The 19368-nt window shown below is 52.3% G+C and overlaps 2 protein-coding genes across 5 annotated transcripts; one reads left to right on the top strand and one right to left on the bottom strand.

Moving 5' to 3' along the window:
• The first annotated feature begins 1016 nt into the window (after nucleotides 1-1016).
• HSH2D (hematopoietic SH2 domain containing) lies at nucleotides 1017-10717 on the top strand. Of its 4 annotated transcripts, none has more exons than XM_082710156.1 (7): nucleotides 1017-1624; nucleotides 3295-3368; nucleotides 4600-4745; nucleotides 5909-5960; nucleotides 7060-7245; nucleotides 7720-7857; nucleotides 10044-10717. In XM_082710156.1, exons 3-7 carry the CDS (start codon nucleotides 4621-4623, stop codon nucleotides 10608-10610), a joined length of 1068 nt encoding a protein of 355 aa, XP_082566282.1. In that variant the 5' UTR covers nucleotides 1017-1624; nucleotides 3295-3368; nucleotides 4600-4620; the 3' UTR covers nucleotides 10611-10717. The 4 variants fall into 4 exon arrangements, with proteins under 4 accessions (XP_082566282.1, XP_082566280.1, XP_082566283.1 ...); XM_082710154.1 differs by having other exon boundaries at nucleotides 5909-5998; nucleotides 7080-7245; XM_082710157.1 differs by lacking the exon at nucleotides 3295-3368.
• A 1424-nt stretch (nucleotides 10718-12141) lies between these two features.
• Nucleotides 12142-17880, bottom strand: CIB3 (calcium and integrin binding family member 3). Its single transcript, XM_082711202.1, has 6 exons — nucleotides 17700-17880; nucleotides 17455-17489; nucleotides 15668-15779; nucleotides 14566-14713; nucleotides 13487-13682; nucleotides 12142-12296 (listed from the first exon to the last, which is right to left on the bottom strand). The coding sequence occupies exons 1-6, from the start codon at nucleotides 17748-17750 to the stop codon at nucleotides 12275-12277; spliced, it is 564 nt and encodes a 187-aa protein (XP_082567328.1). The 5' UTR covers nucleotides 17751-17880; the 3' UTR covers nucleotides 12142-12274.
• Between the last annotated feature and the right edge of the window lie 1488 nt (nucleotides 17881-19368).

The raw sequence follows: 19368 nt of genomic DNA, 5'->3' as shown, positions 1-19368 counted from the left end.
CTGTTGTGACATTCTCAGGGGAGGACTTCGGTTTGTGTAAGACCATGTCCCCCAAGTGGGTCAAGCTTACTGGGGGGAGCCCTCTGTGGTAGAGCCTCAGGGGGCAGGGCCAGAAGTGGCCTGAGACCCTTCATGTTTCTGGAGACTGCACCATATGCGAATGAGACCAGGATTTGGAAGAGGCAAGGTTCTCTTGGGCTGGTGCGAGCCCCTCCCCAACAGCATTGCTCCTTACCATCAGGGCTGGGAACTAACTCACCGGGCTGTGGAGGGCACAGAGGTGACGCAAGTGGCACAAGGTGGCCAGGCTGTGCAGTCCCAAGCCCGGGCTTCTGTGTCCCCAGCCAGGCCCAAAGGCATCAGATTAAATCACAGTGAAGAGTCCTGATTTTACCCTCAACTGAGCCCCACGCCGCAGGCTTGATGACTGTCACTCCTGCCATCATCCCATGATTAAGGGGGGCCGTAATCATGCCCACTTCACAGTTGAGGCAACCGAGCCCCAGGGAGGTTGAGCAAGTCACCCAAGTCTACCCAGTCGGGTGAGTAAGAGGCCACATCCCATGTGTCTCCCGCTTGGGACTTGTGGACCCATAGACTCCAGACAAGGCCACCCCCTACCGACCTTGAGCCTGCAGCGGGAGCTATCTAGACTGGCTGGCCCAGGGTGATAAGCCCCCGGGGGAGGCCCCCAGCTCAGCCAAGAGGATCTGGACTATTTCTGCCTGAAAGGGGAGAAGGAAGTGGTTTGGCCCCTGTGCTGGGGAAGGAGGTGCAGCTGGCTCACATCCGGGCCTGCCTGGTCCGTTAGACACAAGCTCCTACACTCACGGCCTACGGGGGGTCAGGGGGGAGGCGGGGGGCGAGTAGGGCTCCCTAGCATATCTTAGTTTTCTAAAATCAGAAGAAAAGAAATGAATACAATAATGAATATATAATAATCCAGCTTGGACTAGATGCCAATGCCATAAAATATCATTTTAAATGTGGTTTTAGTGGTGTGTTTTGTTACAGAGGAAGTCATAATGTGGCTCCATGTGCATAAGGAGGCCCCAGCCTGTCCAGGTTTGACCCTGCCTCAGGCCTTTGCCTGTGCTCTTCCCTCCACCTATAGCCCCTCTCTTTCTGCACCTCACAATCAAGTTAACTCCCAAAGCTCCGCTTCCTCCAGATCAGTTTAAACCCCCTCTGGGGTTCTTGCAACTCCAGACCCTCCTTCCTGAGAAGCTGTCTCCTTTAAAACATTAATCATTTCTTACTCTTCTTCATTGCTTGCTAGATTATAGATGCCAGGAGGGGTGGGGCTTGCACCTCTTGGGGTCCCTCTCTGTCCCCTAAGGATCTGGCACACAGATAAACAGTGCTCAATAAAGGCTTGTCGTGGGTGAAGCTAGGGTGTCCCTCTACACAGCTCAGAGGCTTTGCTGGACTGCCACATAGCATACCCAGGGCAACCAGCAGAGTCCCAGTCCCGCCCCTAGGGCTCACCTGCTTAAGGAAACAGGAACAGCCCGGGGGCAGTAGCCCCACCCCACTGACGTGCAGACCCTGAATCGAAACCAAGGCTCCTGCAGGCTCTGAGCACAGCAAGAGTGAGGGCGTTGGCCGACCAGGGGTCTCCCAGGTAAGTGCAGGGTGGGAGTCCCTTAGCCAGCCACACGCCCACTTCTGGGCCTGCCCCATGCTGGGTGAGGCCCTGGCCCCCGAGGGCCTCAGCGTCATCCCAGATTTCTAGAAGACAGAGCGTGAGAGCCAGGCTGGGCCAGAAGGAGGGACGAGGTGGTAGAGACCAGGAAAGCAGAAGGAATTTCCAGTGGGAGCTGACCATTGAAAACCGGAGCTGGGGCAGGGGGCAGGGCATACCTGGCAGGGAAACAGCATGGACCAAGGTGTGGAGGGTAAGAGAGCTTGGTCAGTTTGGGGTAGAACAAGGATGTCCCTTAGGGCTGGAGTGTGGGGGACAAGGAGATGGGGAAGCCCCAGTATCTGGGTCAGGAGGTCAAAACTTAGTACGGATTCATTCATCCCTGGATGTTCATCACCAGACAGCCCTGCACACTCGTCTGTGCCTGCCCAGCACCAGGTAGTACTGGGGACCCAGAAAAATCCAAAATGACCTAGCCCTGGGCCAGGTCTCTGGGCGCCCTTCATATGGGGGAGACAGAAACAGACACAGTGCTTTGTGCATCTCGGTCGATTGATAGTAAATGACTCGGGCGCTCGCCCAGGCCCCTGAGCTTCCCACTCACGTCTCCCCTTGCCAAACCAGTGTGACAACAGGACTGACCCCTGTGGTTATTAGGATCGCAAGCTGACCCTCAGCCATAACCACCTGGAAACTTTGAAGAAAAAAATCTATTACTTACTAGCCCTGGTCTGTCCAGGGGGCACACAACCAGGTTGTAGAGAGGGACCAAGCCAGCGCACATGGCCCTGGGGTTCTGCTTTTATTGGGCTTGGTGGGGGGGTGGCTAGGGTTTGGGGGGCTCCTTATTAGTGAATGTATAACAAGAGCAGGAATTTGAAGCATGGGAAGAAGGAAAAAAGAAAAGAAAGAAGGGGGGGGAATGATCCAAATGGCCAGTTATCGAAATCAACTAGGATGTCTAAAATAAAGGAACCTCGTGGTGGGGCTGTGGGGGTGGGGGAAGAAAACCAGGGGGCGGGGGAATATACTGGCTCTTTATCTAGTTGTGCGGCTCTCAATGTGTTTATTCGTGATAGACTTCAGTGAGTTCAAGCAGATGACTTGGCAGTCAAAGCTTAAGTCAGGCACTTGAATTAACAGAAAGAAAAACCAGCCATCAGGACTCACACGCACGGCAGACACTTGACCTCCACGAGGCAAGGCTAGGCAAAACTTGGGCAGGAGCAGAGGGGAAGATGGGAGACAGAGAAGGAGGCCAAGGCTTTGTCTAGGGGAAGAGACAGGAAAGCTGCCTGGAGGAGGGGATATTTTTGCTGGGTCTTGAAGGATAACTAGGAGTTCTCCCAGGTAGAAAAAATAACAAACCTGGACACTACTGGATTCATGAATATTTATCATATACACAGAGCGCATAGTTCTGAATACAATAAACTGTATTTTCCCAGGCAAATATCGTCATATCCCCAAACTACAGATGAAACTAAAGGCACAGAGATATTAAGTGACTTACTCAAGTCACACAGCAGCTGAGTGGGGGAGCTGGGGCTGGAATCCAGGCTATCTGGCTCTGATTCCAGGCTCTTTGCTTTGTCACCCTACTTTATTAAATATTTCTTAATAGATCTCTTTAATTTTACTCCTCCCAGAATGCCTTTGGGCCTCTCCCGGGTGGGCGTGCTCAGCATCTGTCTTCTGGCAGAAGAAAGTCAATATTGACCAGGTTAGTCAATATGTCCCCACCTCTGGAAACAGCCCAGTAATTTTATTTATTTATTGGAGAGAGAGAAAGAGAGAGAGTGAGAGAGAGCATGAGACGGGAGAAGATCAGAGGGAGATGCAGATTCCCCATGGAGCTGGGATCCCGATGCGGGACTCGATCCTGGGACTCCAGGATCATGACCTGAGCTGAAGGCAGTTGCTTAACCAACTGAGCCACCCAGGCGTCCAATAAATAAAATCTTTTTAAAATAATTTTTAAAAAATCAGGACTATTCTTTTTCTTCAGCTCCCTGTCATTGGCTCACAGTTCCAGTGTTACCTTGAGCTTAAAACTGTCGAAACTCATGTGAATTAATGTTGTTGTCCCTGACACATTACAGGTGTGGCTTTGGTGCCACCAGACATGATGATGTTGGGAGCAAAGGAAGTTACTCAGGGCCACATCTCTCTAGTGTTTCTTCACTTACCATTTTCTTTTTAAGATTTTGTTTATTTATTTGACAGGCAGAGATCACAAGTGGGCAGAGAGGCAGGAAGAGAGAGAGGGGGAAGCAGGCTCCCTGCTGAGCAGACAGCCCGATGCGGGGCTCGATCCCAGGTCTAGATCATGACCTGATCATGACTTGAGTGAAGGCAGAAGCTCAACCCATTGAGCCACCCAGGTGCCCCTTCACTTACCATTTTGCCATGTCCCCATAGCTCCTGGAATGTTGATATTTATTTAAATAAAGTCAGTTCATCTTTTAAAAAAGTATTTGAGAGAGAAAGAGAGAGAGTGTGTGCACTAGCAGGAGGGACAGAGGGAGAGGGGGAGAGAATCTCTAGCAGACCCCATGCTGAATGTGGAGCCCAATGCAGAGCTTGATCTCAGGACCCTGAAATTGCACCCTGAGCCAAAACCAAGAGCTGGGTGCTTACCCGACTGTGCCACCCAGGTGCCCCTCAATAAAGTCAGTTTTTAAGCTTAAATGCATCTATTTATAAAGGGAGCTTTCTAACTCATAATAGTGTAATAAGAATAGAAGGACAAGGAAAAATTCTGGGAGGATTTTTGGAAGAAGCCAATGAAGGAATGCATAGTAGGTGCTCAAGAAACACAAGCCAGTTTCAAGCCTGTTGCTCTCACCCGCTTGGAGGACTTACCCCAGAAGGAGGCACCATGAGCTGTAAGAACAGAGCAAAGTACAGGAGGTGGACCAGGCTTGACTCTCTCTCCTCCCTCCTACTGCCAGGTAACCGCTCCCCAGAAAGCCATGACAGAGGCAGGAAAACTTCCCCCACCACTGCCCCCTCGACTGGACTGGTTTGTGCAGACGCAGGTGGTTCAGCTCTCCCAAGAAGGGATCCCTGCGTGGTTCCACGGTGCCATCTCGAGAGAGTAAGGACACACACACACCTTCCACCATGCCCTTCACCCTCTTTCCTTGTCTGCCCCCACCCTGGGCAGATTTTCTACAGAATTCTGGACTCAGCTTGGCTTGGTGAAAAGAGCTCTAAAGTCCTGGGCAGGTGGGGACTCGGTGTGGGACGTGGGCCAGCTACTTCCCATCCCTGAACCTCAGCTTTCTCTATACTAGTGGCCACCAGATCAGCACTGCCAGGGACCCATTCCCCGAAGCCAGGCATCCACCATCAATCATGGCAGGGTGCAGCCTCTGAATCCTCCTTAACACAGTGTCCCAAACAGCTGTTCTCCATCCATCAGGGACATGACCTACATGCACTTTCTACACTGGTCTGAGTTCTGAGGACATGAACAAATACATCTCATGAGTTCACCCCCTCAGTTCTCAAACAAATGAAGAGAACATCTATGGCCAGCGTTAGCCTAGAGACATTGAGAGAATGTCACAAAAGCCACAAAGAGGGCAGATTGGCCACCATCTCTGAGTTTCGGGGTGGGGACACCCCTAAGAATATAATGTGAGCCACGTGTTGCAATTTTAGCTTTTAGTAGCTATAGTAAAAGAAGGAAAAAGAAACAGGCAGAATTAATTTTAATCTTATCTTTTCTTCAACCCAGTATATCCAGGATATTACCATTTCAACATGAGCACTAAAGGCTCACTCATGAGATAGTATCCATTCCTTTATCCTATAGTAAGTCTTGAACCTCTGGTATCCTATACCAAAAGCGCATCTTAAAAACCACATTTTGAGTGTGCAGTAGCTACACATGGTCAGCAGCTTTTGGAGTAGACAGCTTGGGTCCCAAGTCTCCCCATCTTGTCCTATAGAAGGCCACCTTCTTCCTCTCTGTGACCCCAGGATAATCATAGTCACGATGATGGTGAATACTAGTAGTAATTTGGTGAGAAGTTACTGGGTATGAGGGCATTTCAGGCATCAGGAAGGCAGGCAAGGGTGGTGGGATATAGAAGAAATTCTGTCCTGGGGTCAAAGTCATCAGAGGCCTCTGCCCCTGATTGGAACATCCCTGTGCCTGAGAATCCCAAGGTGTGAAACCACAACAAAGGGGTTTAGGTTTGTTCAGTCCTGGGATGACGGGTGCACATCTCCCTCCTGTGTCTGTCCTTCCAGGGACGCCGAGAATTTGCTGGAGTTAGAGCCACTGGGATCCTTTCTCATTAGAGTGAGTCACAGCCACGTTGGCTACACGCTGTCCTACAAGTAAGGCCCGGGCTAGGGGCCAGGGAAGGGGTGGGAAGGCTCCAGGGTTTCCTGGGAGGAGGCAAGGGGTGTATCATGCCACAACTGCTCAGAGAGCAGCTGGTGTCAAGTTCTAGCCAAATCTGGCTGCAGCTGCAGGTCCGGCTATAACCAGCAGATGGGGGCTTGGTGGTAACAGCCTATGTGTCCGAGAACAGGGGCTGCTGGGAGCCCAAGAGTGGCTGCTGCCCTCCCCTAACCACCCCTCCCCATTCAGCCATCTGCTTGGCAGCTCTGTGACTCCACCCACAGGAACATGTTAAGGAAACTTAGGGCAGTCCAGCTCCTTAAGGCCTCAAAACCTGACCGGGCGTCCCACAGGATTCAACAACACAAACCACTTTTCAAAAAGGACTCCAGGCCAAAGGAATTAAAAAAAAAAAAAAAAAATCCAATGGCTTCACTGGAGAGTTACCCACCATGGGAAAAGTTTAGGTCCTGAGTCACACAGTCTAAGGCTTGACTCTGCCACTTACATGCTGTGTGACCTTGGACAAGTTACTCAACCTATCTGTGCCTCCCCCAAAGTCCTCATCTCTAATATAAGAATGCTAAAGTCATTCAGACTGTTGTGAAAATTAAATGAGATATACTAAGCACATAGTGGGCCATTAATAAGTGCATCCATCCATTAATAGACCATTTATTGAGGACCTGCTGTGTTTCAGTGCATAGACTTAGCGTGGAGGCCTGACTCTGGTTTTCACTACCATCACTTCTACCGATCCTTTGACTCCAGCTAGACACTGAGCTAAGCTTTTATCTGCGGTAGCTTATTCCATTTTCATGAGAAATCCCGAGGTCAGCCTTAGTAGCCCCACATTATAGATGGGGAAACCGAGGCACAGTGTAGTTAGTACCAGTGTCACATGGCTAAAAAAATGCAGAAGGCTTCTAGGAACCTAAACAAAATGCAGAAGGCTTCTAGGAACCTAAACATTAGAGCTGCAGCCTCAGTGCCAACAGCTGGGGGAGGGGGTGGTGGGAGATGGGGTCGGAAGGAGGAGGAATAAGATTTCTAGTCCCAGCAGTGTCACCGCAGAGCCCAGAGCTGCTGCCGCCACTTCATGGTGAAGCTTCTGGATGATGGGAGCTTCATGATCCCTGGGGAAGAGAAGGCCCATGCCTCGCTGGACGCCCTAGTCACATTCCACCAGCAGCAGCCTGTGCGGCCACACAGGGACCTGCTGACCCGGCCCTGTGGGCAGGTAAGGGTTGGAACCCCTGGGGGACTGTAGCCGCCCTCGCAGGGGCCAAGCCCCCAGACTCATTTTGTTCCCATGCTCCCCATTCAGCCTCTTGTGATTCTGTCTTGCTTGTGGTCCCTGCCCTCCCACAGCCCCACCCCTTCTGGTCCCCCTTCCTTGCCTCACCCCAGCCCCCCAGGCTAATTCGTTACAAGGGTTCGTTTGTGGGGGTATAACCTTGGCTGATCTATAGGAATAATATATCTCCTTAGAAGGCTCATGAAAGTGGAAGGGGATGGCGGGGTGGGGGGGTGAGGGGGTGGGGGGGTTGCTCTTACCCTCCGAAGCTACTGTGGGAGGGGCAGGCTTCCATACAAGGTTCATGGGCAAGGCAGCTCCTGAACACCACCTTCTAGGGTTTGTCTGGGACCCTGGGACCACCCCCATCTCCCTCCTTGGGAGGGAGATGAGCAGTACACGCCCTCTGCCCTACAGAAGGATCCAGAGAACTTGGATTATGAGGATCTCTTCCTTTACTCCAATGCACTGACTGAGGAAGTCACCAGCCCCGCCCATGTCCCCAGGGAGCATCAGAATCCTTCCTCCTCCTATCCCAGGGCTGCACCTGAGAAGGTATGTGACAGAAAGCTTGCATCTCCAACACAGGGGTGGGGCAGGGGCAGAAGTGGCCAACAGCTGACAGAGGAGACTTTCTAGAGTGAAAAATTAGACCCTATAGCTCTAAATATAAAACCTTCCGGTGATTTTTCAAGACACTGCAATGAAAATCCAAACAGTGACCTCAGCTACTCCTTGTGTCCAGCACCAGCCCAGCTCCAGCCTCTCTGTTATCCTTTCTGTTGTTCTGATGCATCAAACTAGCCTCAGGATCTTTGCATGTGCTGGTCCCACCTCAGGAACTTTGCACATGTTTGTGCCACCAACCTCAGGGCCTTTGCACATGCTGTGTGTGCTCTGCTCCCAGATTTCCTATGCCTGGCTTCTTTCTTCAATTCTTCAAGTGTCTCCCTCTCCAGACTCCAGACTGGAAGTAGTCCCCTCTGCATTCTCCATCACCTCACTCTGTTCATTCACTGCAGAGCTCTCCTCACAATTTAAAAAGTCTTTTTGTGGGTTAAAAATTTGTGCATTTTCATGTTTCCTGCCTGCCTCCCCTATCAGACTGTGAACTCTGGGAGGTATTCATAATTTAACTGGTCTTTTCCTGGGTTAAAGTTTATTTGTAGGTTTTCATGTTTCCTGTCTGCATCCCCTATCAGACTGTGATAGTGAGTGGTGTCCTCCATGCCCCCACATGGCAAGGAAGTTCTGATAATAGTGGCAATGAAACAGGCTGGTAGGATGAACATCAGTGGGTGTGGAGCTAAGTGGTGAAGGGAACAATCAGGGAAGACCTCCTGGGGGAGGCGGTGTAGACCTGGGATGCATAGGATAAGGAGGAGTCAGTCACACACAGTGATGCAGGGAGGGTGTTTCAGGTAGAGAAAAGAGCACATGCAAAGGTCCGGAGGCTCAGTGTATTTGCAGATCAAAAGAACAACAATAGCCAGTATGTGTATGGAGTGGGGTGAATGAAAGGGAGGTCCCTGGGAGGTGAGGGGCCAGGAACAGCAGGAGCCAGTCATGCAGGGCCTTGGGGCCTGGGTGAGGAGCTGGCATTCTAGTCTAGTTGTGCAGGGGGAGTTGCAATGAGAGAGCCTGTGGCTGCCAGCTGCAGGAGGGGCTGCCTGGTGGCAGTAAGGAGGTGGCAGGAAGGAGGCAGGGACTGTCCAAGGCAGAGACTGGGAGGGACCAGAAAAGGATCCCTGGGGGTAGAGCAAGAAGAGGATATTTTAGGCATTTTAGAAGGGAATCTGGAGGTGGGGGGTGAGGGGAAGCGAGGTGCTGTCATGGTTTGAGTCCCTGGGGCCTCCATTATTTGGGAGGTGATCCCAAGATGTGCCAGGAGGGGAGTGGGGAAGTGGGACAGAAGAGGGCGGCGCAGGAAGGGCATGTTAGGGAGCAGGTTCCCCTGTGGGAAGCCAGGGTTTAGTCTCCCCCCGGGAAGGCTGGAACTCTGCATGGGGACATGCATTCCGGTTATCCCACCTTAGGGGTAAGGAGTTGGGGTATTGATACTCCATCTCCCATTAGTCCTTGGTCAAGTGCCACTCCTGGGAGATTTTAATTCTCTGCACTTCTGGCCTGCCATGGGTTCATAGAAGGACCCCGGCCAGAGTCCCCTCTGCTGGCCTTTGGGAGTGGAGCTGGGGGCACTGAGTGCTCAGGGCAAAGGGAGATGGATGGGGCATTGTCGGCATCTGCCACCAAGGTCACCTGAATGACCAAGTAGATCAGGGCCTGAGGACCCCATCTGGCCTGTTTCTGTCTGGCCCATGAGCTAAGCATGGCTTTCATGTTTTTGAGCAGTCGAAAAGCATAAAAATGAAAGTAATATGTCATGAGCTGTGAAAATCAGATGAAAGTGGAATTTGCACATCCATCAAGTTTTGCTGGAATGCAGGCACACTCACTCGTTGACGAACCATCTCAGTTGCCTCAGAACAGAGACTGTGTGGCCAACAAACTTAAAAATGTTTACTCTCTGGCCCTTTATGGAAAGAGTTTGCCAGTCTCTGGGGGAGATAATGAAGGTGTTCATGCGGATGGGGAGGGGGCATGGGATCAGGTTTGGGGGTTCACTTGGGGTCCTTCTCACCCCTCCAGATGTCTGAGTGGGACCCATGCCCCAACCTCCAGGGCAGATTCAGAGCTCTGGTGGGTGGGATGTCCCAGGTCTCACCTGCTCTTGGTTTCAGACCTCAGCAAGCCCGGTCCTGCTTCACTGGCCAAAGGGAAGGGAGCCACGAGCACAGATGGACAGAGTCTCCACGGAGGAAGCCACTTCCTCCTGCCCCCCAAACGCTCCTCTTGAGAAGGCCTGCCGGAAACTCTGGAGGAACCTCAAGACACTCCCTGAGACAGGCAAGAGGGTCCAGCAGCAGCTGACACTCCACCTGCCATCTGTGAACTTGTCTTCGCTCTGGAGTGCTGGGCCACCAACAGCGACACACAGCTCAAGGACCACGCCAGGGGACACACACTGGGACGATAACGTCGACACAGACAGCTCAGTGGCCATGTCCCCTGCAAGCCCCTCATGGCCCCAGGATCGGAGAGACAGAGTCGACCCATCCAGGAAAGCCTCAAGATTGGCCAGCTGGAGCGAGGCGACCCCGAGGGTCAAGGGTTGGCACCAAGCGGTAGTGAGGGCTCTGTCCTCCAAAGTGTCCAGACCAGAGACAAAGGACTTGGCAGAATCCCAGAAGGACTGGCTCCCTGAGGAGTACCACCCACCACCACCCTTTGCCCCTGGGTACTGTTAAAGAAGAGCTTTGTCCTGGCTCTGGGGGTTGCTCACACTGGACCCCTTGTTATTAGTCCTCAGGAACCGAGAAATGTAATAAAGACATTGCTTGGGTCTGGTCCTGCAGCTGCCGGTGGGGTGACGTGGTGATTTGAGTAATAATAACCAGTTACAGGAAGGGTCTAGGGCACCTACTGCGTGCCAGGCCTCACGCCAAAGCCTCTACCTTCATTATTTCTGTCCTGCCTCTGAGCAGGCCCAGCAGGTAGGATCATGCTTCATATTTTAAAGAAAAACTAGGGGTCAGAGAGGAGGAGAGGCACAGCCAAGGTCACCCGGTTATAGGAGGTCAGTGCCAGGATTTGAAACCCAGTCAGTTGGAGTCCTTTCCCTACATCCTCTGCCCCTGGCTCACCCCTAAGTACATCCTCACCCATAAACAGAGCTCTTCACATCTTCCTCCTGGGGTTCTCGTGCAAATGAAGGAGGTGAGATTTGGAGCGGGCTTGGCACACGGTACACACTTCCAACATCAAAATCAGCTTTAGGAGAAGCATATGAGCCCCTTTAAAGAAGAAGACAGCCAGCCCCGGGTCATGGTTAGCAGTGGGTTCTGGAGGAAATCCCAGGTCACAAGACTGTGTGCCCTCTAGTGAGTTCTACACCTCTCTGGGCTTGTTTTCTCATCTGGAAAATGGGGAGAGAATCAATCCCTCTACCTCAGGATGAACCAAAAGGATGCACATAAAAACTGAGGCTTTGGCTCACAGTAGGTGCTTAGTAAGTGGAAGCTGTGGGGGCAGTGAGCAATGACACACAGTGGAAGGGTCTGGGAAGGGGCCTGGCAGCTCGTTTTGATTCCAGGAATGACCATCCCTCCCTGGAATTACTGGGGCTCTAAGTGAGCCCCCAGATGTGGTGGAGTGGGTGTGGGGCTTCTCAAATCCTCAAAGTGTAGATATTCTGGGATCTGGAAAGAGGTGGGCCTGGGCTCAAGGCTGCCTTTGCAGATGACATGTGAGGTGTGGCCTTGGGCTAATGAGTCCGTTAGCTCTGAATGAAGTGTGATTGCTTCTTAGTCAACCCTGCCGGGATGCCACAGGCAGCCAATGCAATGGCAGAGAGACGCGTGCTTTGTAAACTGTAAAGTACAGTGCCAGCCTCAGTGAATGACATTGCTGCCACCTCCCCCAGAGACCTCCTTTGGCTGTTCTAATGAATGAGCATGGAGTTAAAGCTTTGGTCCCTTTGAGAAGCTCAAGGATTGGGAGGAAAGAGGAGACTTAAGAGGTTGGAGGCAGGGTTCAGCCTTGGGAGGCCTGGGGGTGAGATCCCATGGGCGTGATCTCCACATCTGGTCTCTGCCCCCCAAAACTCACAGCCACCAGTGCACCTCCAGCTCTCACGGTGGCCAGAGATCTAGAAGTCAGCCACTCCCTAGTATAAATGGGGAGATCAGGGTTCAGAGGGCACAGCCACACCCAGGGTCACGCAGTGAGGGCAGAGGTGAGAGCCCAGGCTTCCTCTCTCCCATCCGGCAGGTTTAAGGTGAAACACGTGTCCTCCAAGCAGATGTGACTCAATGATGTGTGTTTATTCCTGGAACCCAGGGAGATCGGATTCCACCATGGATTGAGGGGTCACCCCGTCCTCCTCTGACCCGGCTTCTCCTCCATGGTGCGCTCAGATGCGGATGTGGAAGGTGCTGGGTGCAAAAAGATGGAGAGTGAGTCATCAGGCAGAGAAGGTGGCCCTCCTTTGTCACCCCTCCCATCCCCGAACTCTCCCGTAGGGACTCCCTGAGGCCAGGAACCACAGCAGGAGATGGATCCCCTTAAGAACCCCAGGCTGCGGCCCCCCTCGACCCCCACAGGGGTGGAAAGCACACCTCTGTGGACGGGAGTTGACATCCTGACTCCGCCGCAGACTTGCTGTGGGACTCTGAGTGAGTGGCTACCCCTGGGCTTCAGTTTACTTCTCTGTAAAATGGGGATAATAGCCATCCCTCTGCTTGGGGCTATAATGAGGGCCAAGGGGGCAAATGCACAAGGCACTGCCACACAGAGATGCTGTCTTCTGTAGGGCTCATTCAGTTGTCATTATTCCTGTCTCTGTCTGCTAAGAGACCAGCCGCGCTTCTCCAGGTGGTGGGGGTGCCCTCTGTGCATGTCAGGACACATAGTAATAGCCACGACTGCAATCCCAGCACACAGATATAGAGCATCTACTGTGTGCCAACCCTGCCATAAAGTCTTTCCATGTACTAACTCAGGGATCGACCAACTTGTCCCATAAAGAGCCAATCGGTTGGTATTTCCAGCTTCGTGCAAGGAGTCAGCTGGGCCTTGTAGCTCGAAAGCAACCATGGCCAATCCAAGTACAGGCAGGCCTGGCCGTGTGCCAATAAACCACTGCTGGACACGGAAATTTGAATTTCATAACCATTTCACGAGTCACAGAGCACTATTAGTCTTTAATCTTTCCCCTGCCATTTAAGAAACATAAAAATCATTCTCTGCTCACGAGAGGTACAAAAACAGGTGGCTGGGCCACCCCCTGTATTAACTGGCTATCTGCCCTACGATGGGGGCTCTGATTCTCTCCAGGACTGCCCAGTACAGTTGTACACTCTGTTCACTGCCAAATGTTCAGGCAAGTGAGCACTGAAGACCAGCCATGTTGCATTCACCCAAAGAGCTGCATCCACCCACAGGGCATTACCCACAGGGTCCCCAATTATCCCCATTTTAAAGATGCAGGGACTGAGGCCAGGAAGGCTGGGAAAGTTCTCCAAGGTCACAAATGAATGAACAGAGGAACTTTCACAAATGGAGTCTGTGAACTAGTTCTGTAGGAGCCCCTCTCAGACATGCAAAGTGGCAAGGAGTGTCACACCTGAGAAAGTCGGGTGCCCGCAGGATCATGTTCTGGAAGTCTTCCAAGGACAGCCGCCCATCGTGGTCACCATCGGCCTCATCCAGCACCTTCTCACACACCAGGCTCACCTCCTCAGCACTCAGCTCCCCCCGCGTCAGCTTGGTCACTGTCTGCTCCAGGTCCCACGCACAGATGTAGCCATCATTGTTAAAGTCTGTGCAGTGGGATGGAGGGGATATGGAGTGGGGGCACAGCTGGGCACAGGCAGGTTGGGCCTCTTGACCCCATGTTACAGAGGAGCAAAGTGAGGCACTGGAGAGAAACCAAGACCCTGCGATAATAGCTGGGTCTTACTTTGGAATTGATCAGAGTCCTGGTGGGAGGTCATTCATTCACTCTCCAAGTATTTATTGAGCCCCTACTATGTGCCAGGCATATGTGACTGTTTTTCATCTACTCACTCAATAAGGATTTAGAGAGTGCCTATTATGTTCTAAGCACTGTGACAAAGTTCCGTTAATTCGACAGGTTTTTAGTGAGCACCTACTATGTCCTAGGCGCTGTGATAAATGTCCATTCATTCGGTCAGTCAACAAGTATTTATTGAGCACCTACTTTTTGCCAGGCATGAGAGACCGATGGGGAAGAAAACAGACACTGTTGCTGCCCTTGGGTCTCATCAGAGAGAAATCCATAAGAAATGAACAGATTATGAACAGAAATTAAGCAGCACTGCTCCGTGGAGGGAACTAGGATCTGGGGTGGAGAGTGATTGAGGGTGGAACTGCTTTTGACCTAGACTTCAAGATGAGCAGGAGTCCAGGAAAAGGTGTTGGCAGGCAGAGGGAACAGCAGATGCAGAGGCCGGGAGGGAGGAAGAGTTTGGAGTGCTGGAGGAAGAGGAAGGCCAGTGTGGCTGGAAAGGAGTAAGGGGGTGAGGGGAGCAAGTACCAAGTGTGCAGGACAGGGCCACGCAGGGCCTCGAAACCCCTGGGGAGACATCAGTGATGGCAGCGCAGCCCCTGGTCCCAGGCAGGGTCTCGTTCCCACTCCCCACTCCACTCCCACGCTCCCCCACCCCCATGCCCTGCACGCACCATAAATTTTAAAAGCATAATAGGCTTTGAGGTCGCGGGGAGCCATTTCGCTCATCACGGAAAACATGTCCAGGAAGTTGTCCAAGGTCATGTGCCCGTCCCCGTCCTCAGAGAACACCTGGGCAATCCTCTGGCGGAACGGGTTGTCCTGGAGGCAGGAAGCAGAGAGGCCATCCCTGACCCGGGACCCCGGGCTCCCTATGGAAACGCTCTCAGCACCCGCCTTCCTGAAACCTTCAAGTACCCCCCACCTTCAAACTTCCTCCTGCCCGTGGCCTTCAGGCAACTCCTTGCCCTGGACCTGTGGTCTGGGTGGCCTTGACCTCACTTGTGGCTCCAGATGGAACCACGTGACCTGGTTGAGGCCAATCAGACAGCGCTACCATTGGCAACCATGATTGGTTCTGGGGTAGGTAGCGTGACTCAAACTGGCCAATCAGAGGCTTCCCTGGAAGATGCAGCTGGGGGGACCTGGTTTCCGGTGGTTGGAGAGCTGGCAGGAGGGATCTGGGACCACCGGGGCTTCCCTTCACCACCTGGGGCAGACAGGCTGCCTGAGACTAAAGCCCCTTCCTGGGGGAAGCTGAGAGATGGAGAGAGACTCCTGAGCACACCCTCAGAAACCCGGGTTCCAGCCAGACCCGGTGATAGCTCTGCCGCCTGGGGTTTCTCCTCCTGTGTTCCAATACATTTTGTCCCTCTCCAATGAGGTCTCTGTCCCTTGTGATAAAATCATCTCTGCTCAGTCCCTCACCCCACAAATCCCCTTTGGCAACACAAACTATGTGACAAACATCCAGCTGAGAAGGACCTGCCTTTTTAGAGGCTCTTGCTATGAAAAGCAGAACTCAGGTTCCCTGACTACTTGCCATGCCATAGACCCCATGCCAAGCCCTTCACCAGCATTATCTCATCCCATCGTTCCAACGACCCCCCAGTCTGAATCCTGTCTCTGTCACATCCTAGCTGTGTGACCATGACCAAGTTTCTTAACCTCTCTGAACCTCACTTCTTACATCTCTAAAATGCATCCACTTCATAGGAATGCCACAGCAGGTATCCTTACTATTTTTTCTCTGCCTGCCCAATGGCCCGCAGATACCTTCAGCTCGGGCATGCTGCCGATGAGCTCGTAGGGCACCTTCACATCAGGGCTGCTGGTATAGTCGAGGGGAACAAGCTGGGGAGCCAGGTCCTGGTAGCGATAGAAGAGCCTGGTGCGGGGAGGGAAACACCGGGCAGGGCTGGGAGATGGCATGGGGAGGACTTGTCCCCTTTCTCTCATTCTTGCCACTGCTCACTCCACACAGGAGGATTGAAGGATCATGGGTCTCCAAGAGTCATCTGCTCTGGGCCCAATCCTTAAGCACACAGAGCCAAACACAGGCACGTCTACCCCCTGGGGACAGGACCATAGTAGAGAGGGCCCCAGAGCCAGGGGAAACTCAGTGGAGACATTGACACTGGGCTTTGAAGAATGAGTAGGAGCTGACCAGGCAGGTGGGGATGGCGAAAGGGAGTGTGCTTAAGGTGAGATCGTTTCACATCAAAATTCAGAGAGTCCGAGTGAATCTCTGAATCTCTGAGTATCATCACATTGTTGGCCGCTGGCTCTAGAGACCCCCCCATTCTCACATTTTCCTTCTCTCTCCCCATAATGCAAGCATTCCTTAACTGGGCCAGAGCAGAGACAAAAGGCCAATATTCGGGATTTTTTAATGCATGCAAGACATTTTGCAAAATACCAAATACCACTGACACCAGCTAGATGGTGAGGCCAGCTCTCCACTCCAGTGTGCTCCCCTGCTGTCACCCTGTCTTCACTGGGGGCATGAAAAGCAGCAGCCTTGGTGAGACTATCTTTGGTGAGTCAGAGGTCCCCAAGCTGCTAAGGGTTGATTCCAAGGGAGATGGAAACCCCTGGGTCATATGATGGCTAGGAACTCGAGGAGGAGGTATCTGGAATTTCAGTCCTAACCACCCAGGTCCCTGTCTGGGCCCCCTCAGGGAACAGTCTGGGTCTGGGCTTCTGCATGGCCATGAGCATTTTCCTCTTCCCCTCTGAGCTTGAGTTATTCTGCTGATAAACAAGAAGCTTGGGCGGACGAAATGTCAGCCCTCTAACTCCTTGGAGCTCTGCCCATCTGCAAAGCTGGGGTCAGCCTCCCTTGTCCAAGCCTCAGTTTCCCCATCAGTAATCTGATCATGATGGCCAGGGTGACCCTATGAGCTGTCCTCACCCAGACAATGGGGCTCACTGGTGAAAGGTGTGCCCATCAATAATGGATATTCCATGCCCACACAATTCGGGCCTTGGCCCCTATCACTCTGTATCTGAACCCCGGCCGGCTTGGGTTTCATAGCTCCGAGTTCATGGGTCGGGGCTTCTGGACAATGGCTGCGTGGGCACTGAGCAGTAACGTGGGATACCCATCTATGCCTCTCTAGTGCATGCCAGCAACCTGCAGCGGCCACAGACTGCCTACCCGCACCCTTACCTGGATGCTACCCCCACAACCCAGAGCTGATTCTAGCCTCTGCCCCCAGGTACCCAGGCTTCAGTGCCAGCCTCCTCACACTGGCCACGGGGGGGGGGGTCTTTCTAACATGCTGATTCACACCCCCCCACACCCCTGCTCACATACTCTCCATGACTCCCCACAACCCTTGGGAGAAAGCCCAAGCTAATCAACCTAGAGACAGTGACGATGTGACAAGACGTGGCTTCTCAGCATCCCCATCTCGGCCTCCATCCACTGACCATGCCCGCAATCCCTCCCTTTTTGTTTTAACCACCATGGGGCACTCAGTCCTGGTCAATTGCAAACATCCTCCAGCGAAGGAGAGAAAGTTGTTTCCAGATCTTCCTCCCTTTCTCCCCAGACTGACCTCATGATTTCCTTTCTTGTGAAGAAGGTGCAATCCTGCAGAGAGAGATGTTGGCTTGGCCCAGAGCCTGCTTCAGAGGCCACCTTCCTCTCCCTCCCACTGCGCGGCCATTTCTGCCTGTTGTTGCACACAGAGCTGGGAATGCTTGTTGGCTGCACACCCAGGACAAATGATGCTGTCCCCACTTCTCAGGCCAGGAAGCCAAGGCTGCCAAACCTCCTGAGGGCCCAGCCCATCACCCCTACCTGATACACTTCCAGCTGCTCATGAGTGAAGACTGTCTGCTTGTTGCCCATGGTGATGACCACTGCCAGGACTCTGAGACAAGCTCCCAAAGACCCCAGTCTCCTCAGGACCACACAGGCTTCCAGGCAGCTGCACACCAGTGTCTGGGCAAATCTCCCTGCCCTGGCGTCACCTGCCCACCCGCCCCATCACCCCCAGCCTGGTGAGATAAAGTTACAGCTGAGCTCTCTGGGCAACAGCCCGAGTACGTTCATGGCCATCAGGACAAGATGGACTGAAGAGCAGACCACATCTGCCATGACTGGGTGAGCTGGGTGTATGGGGCCCCTTCCAGAGACAGGCAGGGTGATGGGGAGACAGCAAGCAGATCCCAGCTCAAATACCACCTCTCCACCCACCAGCTTTGTGCCTTAGACACATCACCTGTAAGCCTCGTTTGTAAGCTGGAAGTTATATTAGTACCTAACTCATTGAAGATCTAACGAGACCATTAAAATTTTTTTTAACCGTTTGGTTTAAGTCAATTTTAGGCACTGGGTAAACAAGCTAAAGAGGTCCCCAGATGTACACTGAAGGTGATGATGATGATTGATGATGTTATAGCTTAAGAAAAGTGATCCAAGGTGTAAGTTAGAGAACAGTCGGTTAAATAATATTAAACAGAATTCCTTATTGCAGGACTTTTTCAGAGCCGTTAGCATGCTAATGTTCACCATGAATCCTCAATGGGTACATACAAGGTAACAGCTACCAACCTTATTAAGACCCAGAATCCTTTTGGGCAGAACACCTGGGGGTCAAAAGTCCTCAACCTGGTGCTCCACGCTCTTCTGCCTTTGGGTCTCTCCTGTCCCTCCACTTTCTTCTCCTGCTCAGCCTTTTCCACCGCCACCCCTCACCCTCCCTGAACTGCTCTGGGATCTTCTTCCCCTTCCCTCATTCCCAGTCTCTCTGGCCTGGACGATCACATCATCAATTCTCATCCACCCCAGTGTGTGAGGCCATCTTGTAGAATGTGACTATGATTCGGCTTTAAAGACCCCCTTGGGATGATTTGAAAGGGAAAAAAAAAAACCCTGACAATATCAAGTATTGGAGAGGATGTGAGGCAACTGGAGCTCTTATTAATTGCTGGTGGTGTTGCAAAAAGTCCAGCCATTCTGGAAAATGGATTAGAACTTTCCTATAGGGGTGCCTGGGTGGCACAGTTAGTTAAGCCTCTGACTCTTGGTTTCAGCTCAGGTCATGATCTCAGGGTCATGAGATTGAGCCCCATGTCCAGCTACATGCTCAGCACGGAGTCTGCTTGAGATTCTTTCTCCCTCTGAAGATCTTATTTTTTTACTTACTTATTTGAGAGAGAGGGAGAGCACGAGTTGGAGGAAGGGCAGAGAGAGGGAGACGCAGACTCCCCACTGAGCAGGGAGCCCAATGCGGTGCTCAATCCCTGGACCCCAGGATCACAACAAAAAAGACATAAAATAGCAAGTTGTTGGCCAGGATGTGGAGGTACTGGAATGCTCATACACTGCTGGTGGGAATGCAAAATGGTGCGGCTGCTTTGGAAAACAGTGTGGCAGTTCTTAAAGAAGTTAAACATAGAGTTAACATATGACCCCAAAATGTTCACTCCGAGGTGGAGAGTATTGAAAATGTATGTGCCCATAA

This window comes from Mustela nivalis (genome assembly GCF_964662115.1).
Source record: "Mustela nivalis genome assembly, chromosome: 1".
NCBI classification, from domain to species: Eukaryota; Metazoa; Chordata; class Mammalia; order Carnivora; family Mustelidae; genus Mustela; species Mustela nivalis.
Note: the sequence above shows the minus strand (reverse complement) of the source record. Positions and strands in the feature narration are given on the sequence as shown.